The sequence below is a fragment of the Aspergillus stella-maris genome (assembly GCF_047715825.1).
Source record: "Aspergillus stella-maris strain CBS 113639 unplaced genomic scaffold BDV14scaffold_75, whole genome shotgun sequence".
In the NCBI taxonomy this organism is placed as follows: Eukaryota; Fungi; Ascomycota; class Eurotiomycetes; order Eurotiales; family Aspergillaceae; genus Aspergillus; species Aspergillus stella-maris.
In genome coordinates this window covers 90283-108550 of record NW_027396869.1, presented here as the reverse complement: position 1 = coordinate 108550, position 18268 = coordinate 90283, and the positions used below count along the sequence as shown (strand labels likewise).

The following is an 18268-nucleotide window of genomic DNA, read 5'->3' as shown; positions in this document are numbered from 1 at the left end:
CGGTAAACCACGGGCATTGGACCGCATTCCCGAAATGAAATGGAGTTACGAGGGTCGCAGGACGCTTGGCTTGAAACAAGCGTAGCAGCTTTTCAACCCTAGCTAAACCCACCGGAAACGAATGAAATTGAACATTCAAGCCTGCCATCGACAGGGATGTCGATAGCATTAGCTTGCCTCTCCGAGGGACCATCAACCACTAGCAACGACCGGCTAAGCAAACCCATGTGCAACCCTAGATTTCGCCTCGTCCTGGTCCAAGGCCAACCTATCAGGACGTGAGAGCTATCTGGTTCATCGAGTCAACGTCAGGTTCTGGGGGGAGCTACTCTATTTTCCGGGGGTCCCCTCGCCCAGCACGAAGAACTAGCTATCTGAATTAAAAACGACGACCGCTTTTCCCAAATTGTCCAATCATTCGAAGTAATCGCAGGGCTGGATACCATTGATTTACGTTCTCCACTACTAACGTGGCACGGAATAGTTCCGGGGGACCACCTGCATTCGCCTTATCAATCAGGAAAAAGAAAACAACTTCTATCCACCAACCAGCGCACCGGAAAATTTCGTCTGAAGTCGTCGCAGCAGCATTGTTTGGATCAGGCATGTAGGAGGGCAAATGATGTACTGATTGTGCGACGTACCTGTGGAACATGCATTTGTGCCCATCGAGGCCATGGCGACTGCGAGTTGCTCGGGATTTCACCAACTTCCTTTAGGCCATGCAAGGACTAATGCAAGATAGTAGAGCTACGGCAAGCTATTACTCGGTAGCTGCAGCTGCTTTCTCAAACATCGGGCAGCTAGCTACACTACAGTCCTGCATACGACTTGTTCAGCGATCCAGAATCAGCCCGCGCCGACACAAGAAACAGGCTCAAAAACTAGGTGGTTTTGGGCAATTGTGCATGCTAGGTAGTTCCAAGGTCCCACTTAATCATCCTCCTGGTGTTTCTCGGCTTCCTTATCGGTCGCTCAAATTGCACCAGGGTTGAGCGGTGAATCTGTTCCGGCGCTGATGGGATGAACGCTGGAGAGCCAGTCTGCCGGAACAGGTCGGGCAAAGGTGCTTAGTCGCGTCCCATCGTCAAACCAAGCTCCAATCATCCCGATAATCGCATCCATGAGGTAGTTTGGGACAACTGTTCGTTGCAGATTGCAGAAGCTCTGTGCCGATGATGAGCCGTCAAGGGCGTTCTACTTCCTTTGACCGCCTCTCTCCTGGCATTCTTGTGACAGTCGCGGGCTCAACTCCGTATGGATGTTCCCAGCTCCTTTCATCCAGCTTCCTCCATTTCGCCTCTTCCTTTTGGCAGATACTCGACATCTATTGACTCTCTGTCCTCCACTTGAGTGGCCCATCATCCTGCCGTTGCCCCTCACCAGCCCCCCCCCCTTCACGATCTCCATCCGAGTTTGTATGTTCCCCGTCCGGCCACCGATGACACCCCTGCTGGCCATGGCATCGCGGAAAAGAGCTCTTTCGTCCGTCATCTGCACATCCCCATCGCAAGCTGACCGGCCCGGAAATGAAGGGAACTGTAGTCTAAGCGAAACTACCCGGTGGATGCAATGATGGCGCTGCGACTATTATCAGACCATCATCCACTTAGCCATGTTTCCCCCTTGAGAAGGAGCTGCTTTATCGCCATGACGATGACGAGGTTGTGTCGCAATAAAATTAATATTTATTGACCTTCGTCCGCCGTGGTCTGAAACCTATCTGCTTGATCTCTATTTTTTTCTTTTTCCTCTACTCAATTGACCAAGACCTATCAATCTTTTGCCCTACTTTGCCTTGTGTATCACTTTATACTTCCCGTATCACCGAAGAAGCTTTTTGTTCGAGTAACTTCTTCCTACTACAGTCTTCCTCTGTGTTCCTTCCATTGACGAGAGGGTATTAAGTCTTCAACAAGGCCTTTGACGGCATAATTCTCATTACTCCAAGCGCAATGCCTTCCTCTGCTCCCATTCTGCGGCCCAAGAAGGCGCAGCCAGTCACTGCTCCCAAGGACAAAGAACCAATCAGCTACGACATCAACATCCCGTACGTGGATGTCACAAAGGAAAACCACCTGCGGACAAGATACCCCGAATATCTTCCGACATGGGACAACGTGTGGTTTGACCCGCTTCCCAATTTTGATTACGAGGACCCTGCGCTGCGCGTGAAGGACAGATCCAAGTCTACTCTGTTGACGCCCGAAGTCAAAGTCACCGATATCCAGCCCCAAATCGGCAGCATCCTTGAGGGTGTACAACTGAGCCAACTCTCCGCGGCCGCTAAGGACGAACTCGCCCTCCTTGTCGCGGAGCGCAGAGTCGTCGCGTTCCCCAACCAAGACCTGATTGATGCCGGCCCCGCAGCCCAAGCGGAATTTATGAGCCACTTTGGCAAGCCCAACTACCAGCCCGTATCCGGTACCGTACGCGGTTTTCCTGGTTTCCATATCATTCATCGCGACGGTAACCGTGAAGAGATTGCTCGCTTTTTGGAGCAGCGCACAACCACCACTCTCTGGCATCAGGATGTCAGCTACGAGGTTCAGCCGCCCGGCTACGTGATGCTGGGATTATTGGAGGGTCCGGATGTGGGAGGCGATACTGTTTTTGCTGCGACCGACTTGGCCTATAAGTGAGTGCACATATAGGGTGTTCTTTTTTACCCTGTCGTCAAAAGGTACCGTGAAAGCAGAGCTAATGCAGTTTGAAACAGGCGCTTATCCCCGACCCTGTGCTCCTGGCTCGACACATTGAGCGCCGTCCACTCGTCTCAGAAGATGATCAACCACGCTCGTCTTACGGGTAGCTTGGTGCGCAAAGATGCCGTCGACACGGAGCACCCGCTGGTGCGCATTCATCCTGTGACTGGGGAAAAGTGCCTTTGGTTCAACGGCGAATTCATCACCAAGATTCCAGGCCTCAAGGACGCGGAACAGAGCTGGCTGCTGGACTTCCTCATGCAACACATCGTCTCCGGACACGACTTCCAGGCTAGAGTGCGATGGCAGCCCAAGACTATCGTCATTTTCGACAACAGAAGCACCATCCGTAAGTGGTCCCAAAATTTTCCATCTTTCATGCATTAGTCTGGCTTGAACCGCGGTGGAACTGGACCTAACTAATTCCTTTCAATCTTTAGATTCGGCTATTGTCGACTACATTGACGACGATTACGGTGCCAAACTGCGCCATATTTTCCGCCTGTGTGCGCTGGGCGAAAAGCCGATCCCCGTTTACGACCAGTACGAATGAGCGACTCCAACACAGCACGGCATCAGCACTTCTTGATGCTTAGCAAAAGAAAAATCAATTACCCTGATTGTCGCATCACATCGCATCGCACCACCGCTTAATTACTCGTTATCGTCCGCGTTTTACTCGCGGGGAAAAAGCAACCTTTTGCCGACAATCTATCCACCACCATCTATCGTTTTAATTACATTCTTGTGCGCGCCCTCGGCCAAATTGCTTGCTTAGCTCGCATGCATGCGCCGCGCTGGTCCCGCATGTGCCTGCCGTCCGTTCGTCCATTCGCACTTCCGCATTCGCACTCGCACTCTAGCCTACCTGCTTGCTTGCTTGCTTCCTCGCTCTTGCTTATCTCGTTTTCTGATACGTGATACCTCGGTCCGGTTTTGATAGACGGTTTTTGACGCCACCATTTTACCTCACCTGCGCTCGCTCTTATCTATCGTTTGATTGCAGTGTTTGCTTTCTTTCGTTCCTGGGCGGCTCCATCGCATCGACGTTTGATTCATTTCGGTTTTACCTAGACACGAAAACTTAACTCGCGATCCTCCTTCCTGTGGACCCCTGCAGGTGTTTTTCCGTTCCCCCTACCTACCTTTGCTCTCGCCCCCAAGCGATTTGATTTTGATCAGCCTCTTGTTTTTTTTTTAGCGCCAAGCTTATAGACCGTTTTTGATTATCGTCGTTTTGTGCGATTTTGTTTTTGTTTGAGCTTTTTGATTCTATCGATTTTTTTTCTGCTTGATCGTTTTTGCGTGCCAGTGCTTTTGATTCTTGTCCAGTTACTCCCGGGTTTTACACACGTTGGTACACTATGTACTGACAGTTCTAATGATCTTAATAGAGATGATTCATGACCTGATTTCCTTCAAATGTTCTGTCCTCAGTATGAGTTCCGTCGTCTCGCGTAAATCGTTCGGTGAGGACGAAAGACGGTGTAGATTGTTATATGAGAACATCACTTTCGCATAGGCTCAGTAAGTAAACAGAGCAACAATAGGAAGGAAATCAACATCACGTATACAGCTATACAATTGTAGATTTATGCGAGATAAGACCCGAACCCAGAGGCAAGACAAGAAAGACAAGACAAGAAATCCACTAGATTAACCTTATTTAAAACACCATCGATCAATCAATCAATCAATCAGTCCCTAACTACCTATTCATGTGTAAACGTGCGTGGGGTGCAAACTTGCTCTATAACCAGCCACCTTAACTACCAAACAACTAAGCTAACTAACTCAAAATATCCTGAATCCTCGCCCTCAACTCCATTGCAACAGCCATCTGCTCACCACTAATCCCGCCCTGCTGAAGCAGCACAAGCATCTCCAATATCCGCTCGGCAATGATATCGCTACCAAAGACCACACCGCCTAAGCGCACAGTATCATGGAACCAATGCTCAATGGTATACAGCAAATCCCGAGCAATGATCTTCCGATTTGCGCCATGGAAGGGCGCCTCATCGGTATAATACATGCCCTCGAGAACAGAGTAGATAGTCTCATGCGGGACGCCCAAATCAAAGAATGTATCTACGACCCAAGTCTCGGGCCCGACATTGCGCTGGTGCTCGAGGGCATACCGCTCAAGCATGGGGAGGAGAGTGGGAATTGGAAAAACGGACTCGGACATGCGCAGGCGGGAGCCGAGGGAGCGGATCTTATCGATGACGGCTTCGTAGGGCTGTGGGGAGCCGCGCAGGGTCGTTTGGTCGTGCAGATCCTGCAGGAGGTGTTGCCATGTGGCGCGGACGTCGGCGGGGTTGCGGTAGTCGGCTATGTAGAAGATTTGCAGGCAGATGTCATAGTAGCTTGCGGAGTCGGCGTATTGGTTGAACATCTGGTTCGGGGAAGGGGAGTTTGTTAGTAAGGCGTGGGATGGATGCATGGGTTGCATGCGGCGCGGGATGGGATGGGGTTGGGCGGGTGGTTAGACCCGGTGGTTTGGTTAGGGGCGTGGGGGTTTGGGTTGGGGTTGGGGGAATTGGGGGAACATACATAAGAGACTTCGTGGATCGGGCCGTCCACGTCTTCGATGACCTGCGCTTTTGCTTCTGGTGTCAGGCGGATATCGTCTTTGAGTCGTTGGAGGAGGTCGTCTTGGATGTTTGCAACGTCGATTAGGTTGGAGACTTCCTGGAGTAACCGTTGTCGGGCTTGACGGCCCACGTCTTGTGTAAAGGTTGAAGCGTTGGCGCGTGCCTGGCCGAGATACTCTATTCTCCGGCTCAGCGGCAGCTTGAAAGAGCTCTGTGCAAGTTCAAATTGGACTTGTGCGGCCTCGAAGAAACGCTCGGATTGTGTGTAGTATCGCCAGAGGAGGTCGGCGTGGGAAGGATCGTCATTCGACTTGCGCTTGAGGTACTCGACGACGAACGCAGAGTCGGATCTGAGCAGCCGATCGTTCCATCCTTGCTCGAGGTACCAGTCGTATAGGCTGGTGAGGAAGACCTGGTCTGAGGAATCTGAGATGATGCTGTACGCCTCATTCTTGCGCTTGGCGACCGTGGTCAGTTGCCCGTCCACAACACCAGGATCTTGCGCAGCAAGGTTGTCGACCGCGATGATAACCTTGAAAATAAGGTCGTAGCATTGCTTTCGGAAAAGGTAGTGTTCTCTCCGAGGGTCCTAAAACGCTCACAATTAGCTTTCGGCCGATATATCTTTGAGGCAATGAACTTACCGGTAAGGGTTGGCCCTCCATCATCCATGACATTGCCATGTTAGCCTTGTCCGACCGACCAGCGACATTCAAAGCAAGTTGAATGGCACCTGTACATGTTAGCGCGAAGAATTCTATGCAATGTATATTGACTTACCAGCGAAGAATTGGTTCGAGATGTAACTGTCTACCGCAGGCACCAGATAATCCATGGGCAGGTTCTCTGAGACCTGCTGGAACAGATGTAAACTCTCATTCAACAAATTGCGACCAAGCTCTGAGTTGAAGCCAGCCTCTGTGGCCCGTTTGAGAAGCTCCTGGGCTTTGAAGATAACCACGTCCTCTGCGCTGCAGAAGCTGCCACATCGACGTCGCAGGGCATCCGCTACTGTCTCGACGTTGGCCCCCTTGGCAATGTTTCTGTTGACAATACCCTTGACCAGTTCCTTGGCGATGTCGTGGCCCTTGGAAGCGCTGAAAAGCTCCTCAAATGTGAGTTTCAAAAATCGTTGCTTGGATTCGTCCGGCAACAAGGCAATGATCTCTTCAACCTTCTCATCGAACAAAACGGACACAAATGAGATTCCCTCGATAGTGTGAGACACCAGTTGGACGAGGGAGTGGAGAGCGCGGTGCTCCGCCTGCAGTTCAATTTCTTCCTGCTTCGTTGACACGCGCGCGAGAGCTTCAGGGCCGCTCAACCCTTCGATGAAACTCTTGTTCGACTTGAAGAAGTCCTGCAAAGCGACAAGATCCCGCTGGATACTTTGCAGCTTGGCGGCCGGGAAAGAAGATGTAATGGTCTGAGGTCCACCAGGGGCACCAGCAACAGCGGCAACCTCCTTCTTCCAGATTGACCGGAGCAATCTCGAAATGTACAGCGCAATACCCGCATGTCGGGGGGAGGGAACAACGGTGTCAACGGCGGGGGTGGAGTTATCGGCGACAGCGTTTTCGTTCAGCGTGGGTCGGCCACCATAGTCAATGAAAACCTTGCGAGCAAACTCGAGAACATCCGGATCGTTGATCTTGGAAAGTCGTGAATCCGTAGAGACCTCAACACCCTGGCCACAAGCGACCGCAAGAGCAGTTGCAAGTGTCTCACTGCGGCCATATGTGCGGATAAAGTTCTTGATCTCGCCCTCCAAGCCCTCATCACCACCACTTCCGCCGTTTCGTACCAAAGCAGCAAATACGTCAACGAGTCGTCGTCTTCGGAAAACGTGGATTCCGGTATTCGTCAGGATAGCAACCTCTGCTGACAGGTTCTCAAATTGCACAGCGAGTTCGTTACCAAAGCCACTTGGGCTAGCAGAGGCTGGCGTCGTTGGTGAGCTAAGTCCGACGTCTTCCATTTTGCTGCCCAGTGAGAGCCAGATGCCGGTTTCCGCTGCCTTTCCGGGCACGACGGACTCCTGTGAGCGGGCTACGCGCCCAGAGTCGGGAGCAGAGATAAATAGCGTATCTGTCTTCTGGGTGGCATCCTGAGAGGTAAAGCAAAAGAAGTAACCCGGAGGGTACCGCTTTGAGGATGAGGTAGGATCGAGAGTGTGGATGGGTACTTTTGACGCCATATTCGAGGGTTGGAAGCGAGACTGGCCTTGGTAGACAGGGGGAGGATTGTCGAAAGGAGGAGTTTTTACGTAGTGAGCCTGCATGCTCGTCGGGGCATTGGCGCCGTTTGGTGCTGGAGACCAGCTGTACGAACCGGTAGCACTCAGGTAGATGCGGTAACCTGTGGCGGTAGTAGCCATCAAATGGTATCTTGAGGCTTCGGCCGCGGAGATCGGGCTAATTGAGACGATCTTCACCTTCGAGTTTAACGCTTGATTGGACGCAATAATGTGGCCGATGTTTGCGTAGATATCGAGGGCCTGTTTGGTGATGGCCAGAGTAACGGAGCCGTCCGCCTTCAAGTGGAACACCCTAATCGTGGAGGCTGATGACAACGTGTACAGCAGCCGCCTGGAATCATCGATCTCCATCTGTACAACCTGCTCTGACGCCCTCTGAGTAAAGCTTAGAGACGGGGCTAGTGTTGATAGGCGGGAACTCGTATGGTTGATCTTGGAGCATCTACCCTGGAACCACTTCTCCTCCTGTTGGTATGTAAGTTCGTAAACGTCGTTGTCGGAAGAACCTCCGAAGAAAATACGGCCAGTAGCATCCGACGAAGCCATGATGTTGATGTCCAACCCCCGGATTGACGTGGACATGCCTGTCTGGTATAAAGTCACTTGGAAGCTGCCATTTGGTGTCGGTTCACACTTCATTCCCAGTAAGACAATCTCCGCAGTCGTTGAAAGGACGAGCAAATGTGTAATGCTAGGGAGAAACACCCCCGGACGTGGCTTGGCGAGTTTGACCGCATTGATGCTATTCGGTTGTTCTTCGAATCCCACCAGTTGAGGGTTGTTGTGTGTGTAATCCCACAAATACAGTGCGTTATCGATGGCCACCCACGCGTGATTCAGCTCCGCCAACAGACCCATGCTCGTAGACACCTGCGCTAGGTTGTACTGATCGAATATTTGGTCCGGGATGTTGTACATCTTGACCTTCTGGAAGGGAGCCCATGTTGGCGAAACGGGGATGTCATAGTCGGAAGAGAAGCCCTCTGCCACCAATGGTTAGTCTGGATTGAAGGACAATTGAACGACCAAACTTACGCGACAAGTAGCTATCGAGGTCGGGATAGCGAGCTTCCTGTGTGAGAGTATCATTGACCGTCCGCGCTGCGCGCTCCTCTGTATTTAGAACTGGGGCCGTCGCAGGTTTCAGTGCCGGTGCAAGTCGAGAAAGCGGCTGCGAGACCTGGTTCTGGTTGGCAGCGGGCTGTACCGCCGGTTGGGGAGATGTAGGCTGCACCGGATTCAGCGCATGGCCGGGCGCAGGGGTCTGGAAGAAAGCGCCAGGAAGCGGCTTCTGGGGTGTGACCGGCGGAAGACTTGGATAGGACATCTCGCAGCTCTAAAGCTCGTCCGAGCCTTGTAAGGTGATCGCGCTCCCCGGCGTGGCAGAGGTTCGTTCAGCGCGAGGGCCGGGGGAGTGAATGGATGTCGAGAGGAAGGGGGAGGTCGGCGAGAAGAGCGGAGGGGATAATCGCGAGGGAAAGGAACATGAATTGACCGTGAGTTGAACCCCAGCTGGTGTTTCTTTGAAGTCGAGGGACCGCCGAGCAATGATGAAGCGACCATCAAAAACAACTGGGAAATTTGGTGCACGGACCACTTGAGCTCTTCTCCGCCTCCGCTGTAGGAATTCTGCCTCATAAACACCACCAGCTCTTAACGAAGCGATATTCATACTTTGCAGACATTCAATCAATTGGGAGAACATTTTCGCTCTAACTTTAGGAGAAAGATGCTCAGAGCTCTGCGACAAATACCCCGCTTCACCCGCCTGGGTCTCTACCAAGCGCGATGGAACACAACAGGCCCAACTCAACCGCCATTGATGACCACACTCAAGACCGACTTGAAGACAGCAATGAGAGCAAAGGATACGGATAGGTATGGCGGTGCCACAGGGCTACTATGGCTAGCCAATTACTATTTCACAACGTATGCTAACCAGCGTCTCTTAGACTCAACGTCATCCGCGCCCTCATCTCCGAATACAACAACTCGCAAAAGACCGAAAGCCCAATCACAACGGACGTACAACTCCTCAGACTGATCCAGAAGCGCACAGCAGCCTCAAAAGACTCAGCCAAGCAGTTCCAAGAAGCCAACCGCCCGGACCTCATCGAGAAAGAGGACAAGGCTCAAGCTATCCTCGAAAATTATGGCAGTCAAGTCGAATTGATGAGCACCGAGGAAGCCACAAAGATTGTCAAGGCAGAGATTGCGAAGCTGAAGGATACTGGCAAGAAGCTCAACCCCGGCATTGTTATGCAGAGTCTCTTTGCGAAGGAAGGTGGTGCTCTTACGGACAAGCCTGTGGATCGGGCTGGGCTCGTGTCTATCATCAAGTCGGCTATTGACGCCGCTTGATTGAGACTCTTAAACCATATTTCAACTGTATATTAACCTTGTATTACTACTATAGATCTTCACGGAAACTCTCCTATCATGGTTTCGTCGCGATCTTCCCATTACAGTTCCGAAAGCTTTATGGTTGAATATATCTTATTCATGCAGGCAGGAACATCAAGGGCTGAGGGTTGAAGAGCGAATCAAACTAAGAGAAAAACAGCGCAACACTCCCCATAGCGCTCATAACAACGCCAACCCACAGCCAACGGTCCGGGTCCGCAAGGCTGTCCTTACTAACAAGACTCCTCAGGCTGAAGGCCGTGCCCTGCTCCCCGCTAGGCTGCCGTTTCACCTTCTTATTCTTGACCGGGTTCAGAGACCCGGTTGGCAGCATCTCCGGTGGTCGATAGGCAAGGTACATCGGGATCATAGGCGATCCATCAAACGAATAGAGATCCAGGCGCGTACTCTCGTAGTATGGGTCAATTCCGACGGTGAAAGACTGTCGTCGTCAGTAAAATAATCAGAACGCTCGAAGGAGAAGGTAGTCGACGTACATCATACTTCTCCGTCTGGTTATACCGCGTATACATCCCCTTGGACGACTCGCAAGGGTCCGAAAGAAGCTGGCGCCCGTCTGACGCGATCGGAGTCAAATGTAGCGAGCCATCAGCGTTAACCATATATGTCCCATGCTGCCATTGCATTATACCCTTTGGACATTCTGGGTTCGTGGCTGTTGTCAACAATATAATCATTAGCATGGATCTTTTCGGTTCGGTAAGCGCCAAAATATATACTAACGATTAGCAACAGCGCGATAGAACGCCTCCTCGAAGTATCCATCCTCCGTGAACGAAAATGAGATGCCTGGAAGCTTCGGCTCGATGAACTTATCCTCGACAGGGTCATAGAATCCCTATTCAAGCAAAAATACATCAGTAACACTCATCAATAGGCGACTGGACAGGAAAACATACAGGCCCCGTCGAGACTTGGCGGGATTTGGTGGTCCACGTCCCGACCAGATCGGCGGCGTTGCGGGCGCTAACACTGGCTGCGCTGAGCAGGCTAGCGATGAAGTATACCGCGAGCATGCTGTAGATTGCTTTCTGTGATGAAGATGTGGATGAAATGAGAAGTGAAGCTAAAGAGAGATCGAAGCTCAATTCCGTCTCAAGGGCGCAACTAGCCCATTGCCCTTCCAAGGAGCTGGACTGGCCCTGTCGATCCAGCCATGCGACCAAAACAATGTAAGTCGAACCTGAATGTAATGCACTCAATGCCAAGCCTCCACTTTAGAGAGCAGCTAGAGATGACTTGACATCACATTGATCAAAACCTTACTTTCTTTCTATGTACTCAGTCTGCACACATTATCTTCGTCTCTCGATTACCCATCCGGAGGCATACAGCGATGATGGCAGGCATCCAAACAGCAAAAAAGGATCTCCGCAAAAGAATGCGGGGGGTCCTGCAAAGAATCCCCGCTGACTCTATTACCAACCAATGTCAGCATATCCCATCCTATTATATACACAAACACCCAAACTAACAAATACAACAGCCAAAAACGTGACAAGCAAACTCCTCTCCCTCCCAGAGTACCAGCAGGCAAACAGAATAGGCGTCTACCTCTCAATGCCATCCGGGGAGCTCTCAACAAGCCTGATCGTAGAAGACGCGCTCAAGAGCCAAAAGGAGGTCTTCGTGCCATACATCCATAGCATTGAAACTGCCTCTGAGCAAAAGAAGACATCCGTCATGGATATGCTTGTCCTCGAGTCAATGGAGGAGTTTGGGGCCCTGCAGCGCGATAAGTGGGAGATTCCGTCGCTGAGTGAGGCGCAGGCGCTCAGTAAGAGGAATTGTTTTGGGGGTATTGGACTCTCTGATGCTGCGGGGTTGCCTAAGGATGCTAATGCTACGGCTGGGTTGGATTTGATTGTTATGCCGGGCATGGCTTTTGATCCGGGGTTTAGGAGGCTGGGGCATGGCAAGGGGTACTATGACAGCTTTTTGACGAGATATTTGAGATGGGAAGCTGAGATTGGGACAAGGATGAAGAAGATGCCTTTACTTGGTGAGATACAACCTTTTCATTTCGAATGTAGGAGAGCAATGAAATTCCTGACTATCACAGTTGCCCTCTCTCTCGCGGAGCAGACGCTTTCTCCACCCGAAGAAGTACCCGTTACAAATCATGACTGGCTTGTAGATATCGTTATAGTTGGTGACGACCGGTGTCTCCTGCGCCAACAGTGATTTCAAGCCCAGAAAAGTACAGTTTCCACATGTCCGCAGATTTGTCTATCGCAACCCTGTCCTCCAGCGCCTAGTGTAACCGGCTGTCATAGATTGTTTGTTCGTAGAACGGAAAATGGCGAAGAGCTTTTTGGTATTAACGATGTATTAGATAGGAGATGACTATGTCTCGCGATCACTGGACAGCTTGGATGAGGGAGACATTGTCGCCCTTGAGCAGTATTTGACCTGTAGCGGAATAACGTTAGTATTGAACCGCGCAAAAAGTTATGCAAGTCTTCCATACCCAATGGCCGTCTTTTTTCCTCCTCGCTCTTTGTGGCCAGCTTGACCTCGACGGCGTCGTCGACAACCAGGTTCATGAACTCGTCGAATCCCTAGACCTCGAGTTAGCGATATTGGTCGCAAACAACACCGGAGCTCCTTACTCTGATCTTTCCCTCAATGCGGAATGCAAGCTGCTCGTATAACCAGATAGAGACTGTCGAACGTTGTTGAAGGAGCTTGAAGATGAAGTGAATGGGCGCAAGCAGCGTCTTGCGGGCGGCACCGCCTCCTCTGCCGGTCATTGTGATGGAAGTCGCGAAAAAGAAATTAAAGCGAATAAGAAAAGAAGCTGGACGGATCTAGCGGATGGGAACTGACCGAACGGTGAGGGTGGGTGGATGTGCGCGTGGTGGTGAAAGGCAGAAAAGGTGATGAGAGCTTGCTGCTCTGGCCGCGGGTTTTCTCCAATTCGGCCGTCGATTGTTGCGGCTCACCAACTTTTCCCTGGGAGCGGATCATCAGTCACCACCATCCCACTTCCTCCTGATTATAGCCCACGGCTTGACCACCGCGACGCCCAGTTCGACACCCTGCGGCCCCCCTCAGCTTATAAAACTGATCGCTGATTTACTTTCTGTTCTTTTATGATTCATGACCGAAACCCGCCGGTGTTGAGCCTCTCGGCCTAGTTGACCCCTCTTTCCCACTCTACGGAGCCACACCAAAACAACCTCCCACCTCGATTATGGCTAGCAAAGGAGACGCCTCCGGACAGGCCTTTGGCCCTGTCCTGGCTGCCGTCGCTACGATGCAAGGGAATGTCTCGCGATCCGAGAAAGCCCACGCCCACGAATTTCTCGAGAAGTTCCAGAAATCCGTTCGTTATCCCTAGCCCCTCACCCGCCTCGACGCCAGGCCGCCGCATCTTTCGGAGGGTTATATACTGACGCATTGGCGTTGTTTGTTAGGTTGAGGCGTGGACTATCACCCATGAGATGCTACAATCGAACGATGCCCCGGTAGAGGCCAAGTTGTTCGCTGCGACGACGTTGAAGGGAAAGGTGAATAAGGAGCAGTCCTCGGAGTTGTGGTGGTATACTGACTGCGTCAGATTATGTTCGATCTGGATCAGTTACCTGCAGAGTCTGTGATCGCATTAAGGGACTCGGTACTCAACCTCCTGGTGGCTTTCGGCGCAGGGCCCCGGCCGATCCAGACACAACTGTGCGTCTGTCTCGCCAGTCTTGCAATCCAGATGATCCAATGGAAGGACGTCCTGGCTACTGTCGGCTCGTCACTTGGAAGCAGCGCAGGCGACTGCGTGCTAGAATTCCTCAGAATCCTTCCGGAAGAAGTGACGGAAGGTCGCAAAATCAATCTATCTGTATGTTCGGCAAATCAGCATCCCATATTTACACCAGCGACCGGTGACGACTCGTGCGCGGCCATATCTCAGAATCTAATACTCGCCTTAGGAAGATGAACTCACGATTAGGACTAAAGAATTGCTGGAAGACAATGCCGAGCAAGTCATGCATCTCTTAATCCAATACGCTCAATCATCTCGTCCGTTTCCTCTCAATGTCGATGAGCGAACCAAACTGACCGTATTTGTCTCTAGCTACCGCGTCCACAAACCCCCGCCTACTCGATTGTATAACGTCCTGGATGCGCGAAATCCCGGCTTCGAAGATTGTTGAGTCACCGTTGATGGATGTGATTGTGAAGGCACTGGATGACGATGCCTCTTTCGACGCTGCGGTCGACAGCATGTGCACTCTATACCGAGATACTCGTGAGGTGGACGACTCGCTTCCGATTATCCAAGCCCTCTACCCGCGCCTCATGTCTCTCCGCCCCAAGATCGCCGAATTCGCTGAAGCAGAGGATACCGAAGCGTTCAGGGGTATTACAAGGTTATTCGCGGAAGCGGGTGAAGCATGGGTGGTCTTGATGGCGCGTCTGCCTGCGCAGTTCCAGGAACTAGTTGAAGCAGTGCTCGAATGTTGTGCGCGGGACTGGGAGCGCGATGTGGTCTCCATCACTTTCGTTTTCTGGTACGAGCTCAAGCAGTACGTCACACTGGAACGATACGCCGAGTCACGCGCCGTTTACAGTGGCATTTTCTCGAAATTGGTGGACATCATGATCAAGCATCTCGAGTACCCTCGGCCGGACGAAGGAGAGACCGATCTCTTTGGAGGCGACCGAGAGCAGGAAGAAAAGTTCCGCCAATTCCGACACGCTATGGGAGACGTTCTCAAGGACTGCTGTGTTGTTATCGGAGTTGCAGAGTGTTTGTCCAAGGCGTACCAGGTCATTCAGAATTGGATCTCACAGTATGCTTCTCAGTCGACGGACGAGCACGTTCCCAACTGGCAGGAGCTCGAGGCGCCTCTTTTCAGTCTGAGAGCCATGGGACGTATGGTCGATCCGGAGGAAAGTGCTGTCTTGCCGCAGGTCATACCCTTGATTGTTCAAATTCCGAACCAAGAGAAGATCCGATTCCAGGCTATCATGGCACTTGCCCGCTACACCGAATGGACGGCGCAGCACCCAGAAACTCTCGAAGCGCAGCTCAACTATGTCATCTCTGGCTTCCAACACACCTCTGTTGAAGTTGTTCAAGCGTCTGCTTTGGCCTTCAAGTTCTTGGGCACGGACTGTCAGAAACTCCTCGGAGGACACATTGCACAGCTCCACTCCTTCTATGAGTCCGTTATTGACAAGCTGAAGCCGAGCAGTCAAGAGGAGGTAACGGAAGGTGTCGCGGCTGTTGTCGCCGTACAGCCACTCGAAAAGATTTACGAGACGATGAAGATGTTCTGCGACCCCATCATGGCGCGCATCATGAACCTGGCGAACAATGCCAAGGATGAACAAGGGCAACGTGCTGTTGCTGGTGAGTAACCTGCACTTTCTCCTAATAGCATACTAATGCACACAGACCACCTACAATTGATCACCATCTTCATCCTTGTTGTGAACCCTTACGTTGCCTCAGACCAGGAGAACCCCGCAGTCAAGTACTGCGGCGAGATTCTCCCTATCACCACAACTCTTGTCATGAACTTTACATCATCCACACCGATTCTGGAGCGCGTATGCCGTTGCTGGAGAAACATGATCATTAGCTACAGGACGGCCATGAGCCCTCTCCTGCCCACGCTTGCTCAGAGTCTCGCCAGTGGATTCGAGGCTTCAAGGGAAGGATGTTTCTTGTGGGCTACTGATGCTGTAGTGCGAGAGTTTTCCGAGGGTGTTGAATATGTCGACCCCTCTACGAGCCGTGCAGTGTTCCAGTTCTTCGAGCAGCAAGCAACAGCTTTCCTGCGCTACCTGAACGACCTGCCCCCAGAGAACCTGCCCGATGGTATGTTTCACCTCCCCATCCCAGTTTGATGTCTATCTAACATGAACAGTGATCGAGGACTTCTTCCGCCTGGCTTCCGATGCTATCCGCTTCTACCCCAAGGAGTGTATCAGCTCTTCCCTCTCAGTCCCAATCTTCTCGGCTGCGCTGAGCTCCCTTACTCTGCAACAGATTGACCCTCTTATGGCTACGCTGCACTACTACCATGACCTCTTTAGCTTCGCCTTCGACAAGCCTGCGGTCTCTCATTTTACTGCACCGGACGGCAAGACCTACGCTAACCCTCCGGAGATCCGGGATGCCGTCAAACAGCTGATCGGGTCTCAAGGGCAAGTCCTTGTGCAGCGTATCCTTACCGGAATGATGTTTACGTTCCCCGGAGAGTGCTTCCCAGACGCGTCGAGTCTGCTGATGTCTATGTTCGAGTTGATGCCTCAGGAAGCAGGTGGCTGGGTGCAGTCGACCCTCCAGATGCTCCCCGCCGGGACAATGAAGGCAGGCGAGGCAGAAAGATTGCTCAAGGGAATTTCAGACAGAGTGCAGTCAGGAGAGACCCGGAAAATTCGGGCTCTGTTGCAAGGTATGTTGATTTGAAATTGTGGTGCTGTCATTGGCTAATGGACCTAGACTTTACAAACTCATACCGACGTCGGAACGTGGCCCCAAGAGAAGGATTAGGGCGGCTGGAAGCCACTCGCTTCCGATTTAGCGGGTAGATTTCTTCTTCTGTCATATATGTCTCATTTATTCTTTTTTTTCCTGGGACGGGAGGTTGTGAGGGACTAGGACGGAGAACGGACAGGTGCACAGCTGTTGAGACTTGCGAATCATCAAAGGGACAAAGTAATCCCATCACACCCGCCTTAACCCGGACTCAAAAGCTCAGCTCCTGCGTGGGGAAACCAAGATCCTCAATCATCTACATCCATATACCGCGCACATGATGGGACCGCCAAGGCGAGATCCCAATCACCTATACCAAGATACCTACCCCTACGAATATCATCTACCTACCAACCATTCACCCGATCATGTATGTTTGCTGCCCATACCTCTTCCTCGGCTCGGGGCGCCTTTGATTACGATAGCCTCCGGGCGTTCGTTTCAAAGCTCCCACGACGCAGGACGATGGGTCTACCACCAACCTAGTCTAGCCTTTAGTCTGAGTCTAATCCATGGACTAGAGAATAAGAACGGGATGAGGATGAGATTAGATGAGATAACACAGGCCGGGCCCACTGTTGGTTCGGTTCGGTTACGTTCCCTGAGCTTCCCTGCTTGTAGCTGCAGGCTGCAGCCGTAGCCGATCCTCATAGAACAGCACTATAGACTATAGAGTAAGATCTAAGCTATAGCGGTATGGTAGGTCAATCCTTCGTCCCGACGAATAAGACGCCGGTTATTTGCAACGGTGCGCATCTGATTGTCTCTATACTTGCTCCTGCCGCTTGCGCCCCGCGTTCTAGCGTCCTTTCATGATTCCATCCCTTGCGTCGACTGGCTGGCTCTTTCTTTATTGAAAAAGCTCTTCGTCTACCCAGACCGAGGTCAAAGAATGTATTTGCGCCTGTGAGATGGGACTGGACCTGGAGGATCATGGGAGGCCTAATCTTGGAACTCCATGTACATGCTGTATCCACCATCAGAGGTCCGAGAGCAAGCTGGACGACGAGGGAAGGAAGGAGCGGGACGGAGCCTAGCGCTTAACTTAACCAGACCTACAAGATACCTGACCTAGGTAGATTGTGTGTTCCAACTTCCATTGCGTTGGCGCGGCGGGATCCATAGTTGTACGTAAAGTGTACTACCAACGTAGTTTTCAAGCGGAGTGATCACTCCATCTCTCAGCGCCATATCCATAATAAAGACGAAGACTGTACTACAGGACACAAGCTAACGGGAAGGTCAGGTCACGAACTTGCCCCTGGGGCAACAGCCTGCATACAGGCTTAGTATCCATAGCATAGGTAGTAAGTGATCCATGAAGGATTCACACGAGGAGGCAAAACGCCATCAACGGCAAGAAAACCCGGCCGCCGCCTGCCTCTTACCTTCCTCAAGCGGAAGTAGCTAGTAAGCTCCATCCAGCTACCCTACCTACCTACCTGCCTACCTACCAGACCAGTCTACCTACCAATCGAGGCCAGAGTAAGCTGTCCTTGTGGCTGACCTGGAACGTGGAAATGAATGTGGACTCATGCAAAGGAAGGCTCACCCGAGCCCCGAAAAAGAAAATATATCCTTGGCTTGCTGAGCTAGACACAGGTCTAAAGTTACAGCTCAGCTCAGCTGATATCCTACAGCCTACGATGAATATGGACCCCTAGACGAAGTATGTACTCTGTATGTATGTACTCTGTAAGCAGCAGCAATAGATATCGCCGGGAAATTATAGCTACTCTCGTCAAGGAATGGCTTAAAGTTGCCGGAGCCATATGGATCCCGATCTATGCGATGTCGC

General features: G+C 51.7%; 8 protein-coding genes across 8 annotated transcripts; 5 read left to right on the top strand and 3 right to left on the bottom strand.

Moving 5' to 3' along the window:
* The first annotated feature begins 725 nt into the window (after positions 1-725).
* Positions 726-1386, top strand: BDV14DRAFT_182063 (uncharacterized protein). The gene has a single exon (XM_073770169.1). The coding sequence runs from the start codon at positions 735-737 to the stop codon at positions 993-995; it is 261 nt and encodes an 86-aa protein (XP_073623689.1). The 5' UTR covers positions 726-734; the 3' UTR covers positions 996-1386.
* A 380-nt stretch (positions 1387-1766) lies between these two features.
* On the top strand, positions 1767-3876 carry BDV14DRAFT_138668 (TauD/TfdA dioxygenase family protein). Its single transcript, XM_073766287.1, has 3 exons — positions 1767-2638; positions 2720-3054; positions 3146-3876. Exons 1-3 carry the CDS (start codon positions 1956-1958, stop codon positions 3256-3258), a joined length of 1131 nt encoding a protein of 376 aa, XP_073623688.1. The 5' UTR covers positions 1767-1955; the 3' UTR covers positions 3259-3876.
* A 194-nt stretch (positions 3877-4070) lies between these two features.
* On the bottom strand, positions 4071-9093 carry BDV14DRAFT_138663 (putative non-repetitive nucleoporin). The gene is made up of 5 exons (XM_073766286.1): positions 8595-9093; positions 6083-8542; positions 5947-6035; positions 5262-5891; positions 4071-5103 (listed from the first exon to the last, which is right to left on the bottom strand). Exons 1-5 carry the CDS (start codon positions 8884-8886, stop codon positions 4495-4497), a joined length of 4080 nt encoding a protein of 1359 aa, XP_073623687.1. The 5' UTR covers positions 8887-9093; the 3' UTR covers positions 4071-4494.
* Positions 9094-9205: 112 nt separating this feature from the next.
* Positions 9206-10379, top strand: BDV14DRAFT_182060 (uncharacterized protein). The gene is made up of 2 exons (XM_073770168.1): positions 9206-9437; positions 9512-10379. The coding sequence occupies exons 1-2, from the start codon at positions 9289-9291 to the stop codon at positions 9918-9920; spliced, it is 558 nt and encodes a 185-aa protein (XP_073623686.1). The 5' UTR covers positions 9206-9288; the 3' UTR covers positions 9921-10379.
* Positions 10086-10999, bottom strand: BDV14DRAFT_211557 (chaperone for protein-folding within the ER, fungal-domain-containing protein; the record flags this gene model as incomplete). Its single annotated transcript, XM_073776111.1, has 4 exons — positions 10086-10404; positions 10460-10638; positions 10707-10821; positions 10883-10999. 4 exons carry the CDS (start codon positions 10997-10999, stop codon positions 10108-10110), a joined length of 708 nt encoding a protein of 235 aa, XP_073623685.1. The 3' UTR covers positions 10086-10107.
* A 243-nt stretch (positions 11000-11242) lies between these two features.
* BDV14DRAFT_182058 (5-formyltetrahydrofolate cyclo-ligase) lies at positions 11243-12901 on the top strand. The gene is made up of 5 exons (XM_073770167.1): positions 11243-11413; positions 11470-11984; positions 12045-12395; positions 12454-12544; positions 12596-12901. Exons 1-3 carry the CDS (start codon positions 11320-11322, stop codon positions 12165-12167), a joined length of 732 nt encoding a protein of 243 aa, XP_073623684.1. The 5' UTR covers positions 11243-11319; the 3' UTR covers positions 12168-12395; positions 12454-12544; positions 12596-12901.
* BDV14DRAFT_182057 (small nuclear ribonucleoprotein E) lies at positions 11969-12901 on the bottom strand. Its single transcript, XM_073770166.1, has 3 exons — positions 12596-12901; positions 12454-12544; positions 11969-12395 (listed from the first exon to the last, which is right to left on the bottom strand). Exons 1-3 carry the CDS (start codon positions 12734-12736, stop codon positions 12343-12345), a joined length of 285 nt encoding a protein of 94 aa, XP_073623683.1. The 5' UTR covers positions 12737-12901; the 3' UTR covers positions 11969-12342.
* A 45-nt stretch (positions 12902-12946) lies between these two features.
* On the top strand, positions 12947-17076 carry BDV14DRAFT_182054 (nuclear import receptor MTR10). Its single transcript, XM_073770165.1, has 8 exons — positions 12947-13311; positions 13403-13495; positions 13546-13818; positions 13910-14000; positions 14056-15336; positions 15382-15807; positions 15857-16387; positions 16435-17076. Exons 1-8 carry the CDS (start codon positions 13180-13182, stop codon positions 16521-16523), a joined length of 2916 nt encoding a protein of 971 aa, XP_073623682.1. The 5' UTR covers positions 12947-13179; the 3' UTR covers positions 16524-17076.
* Positions 17077-18268: the final 1192 nt, after the last annotated feature.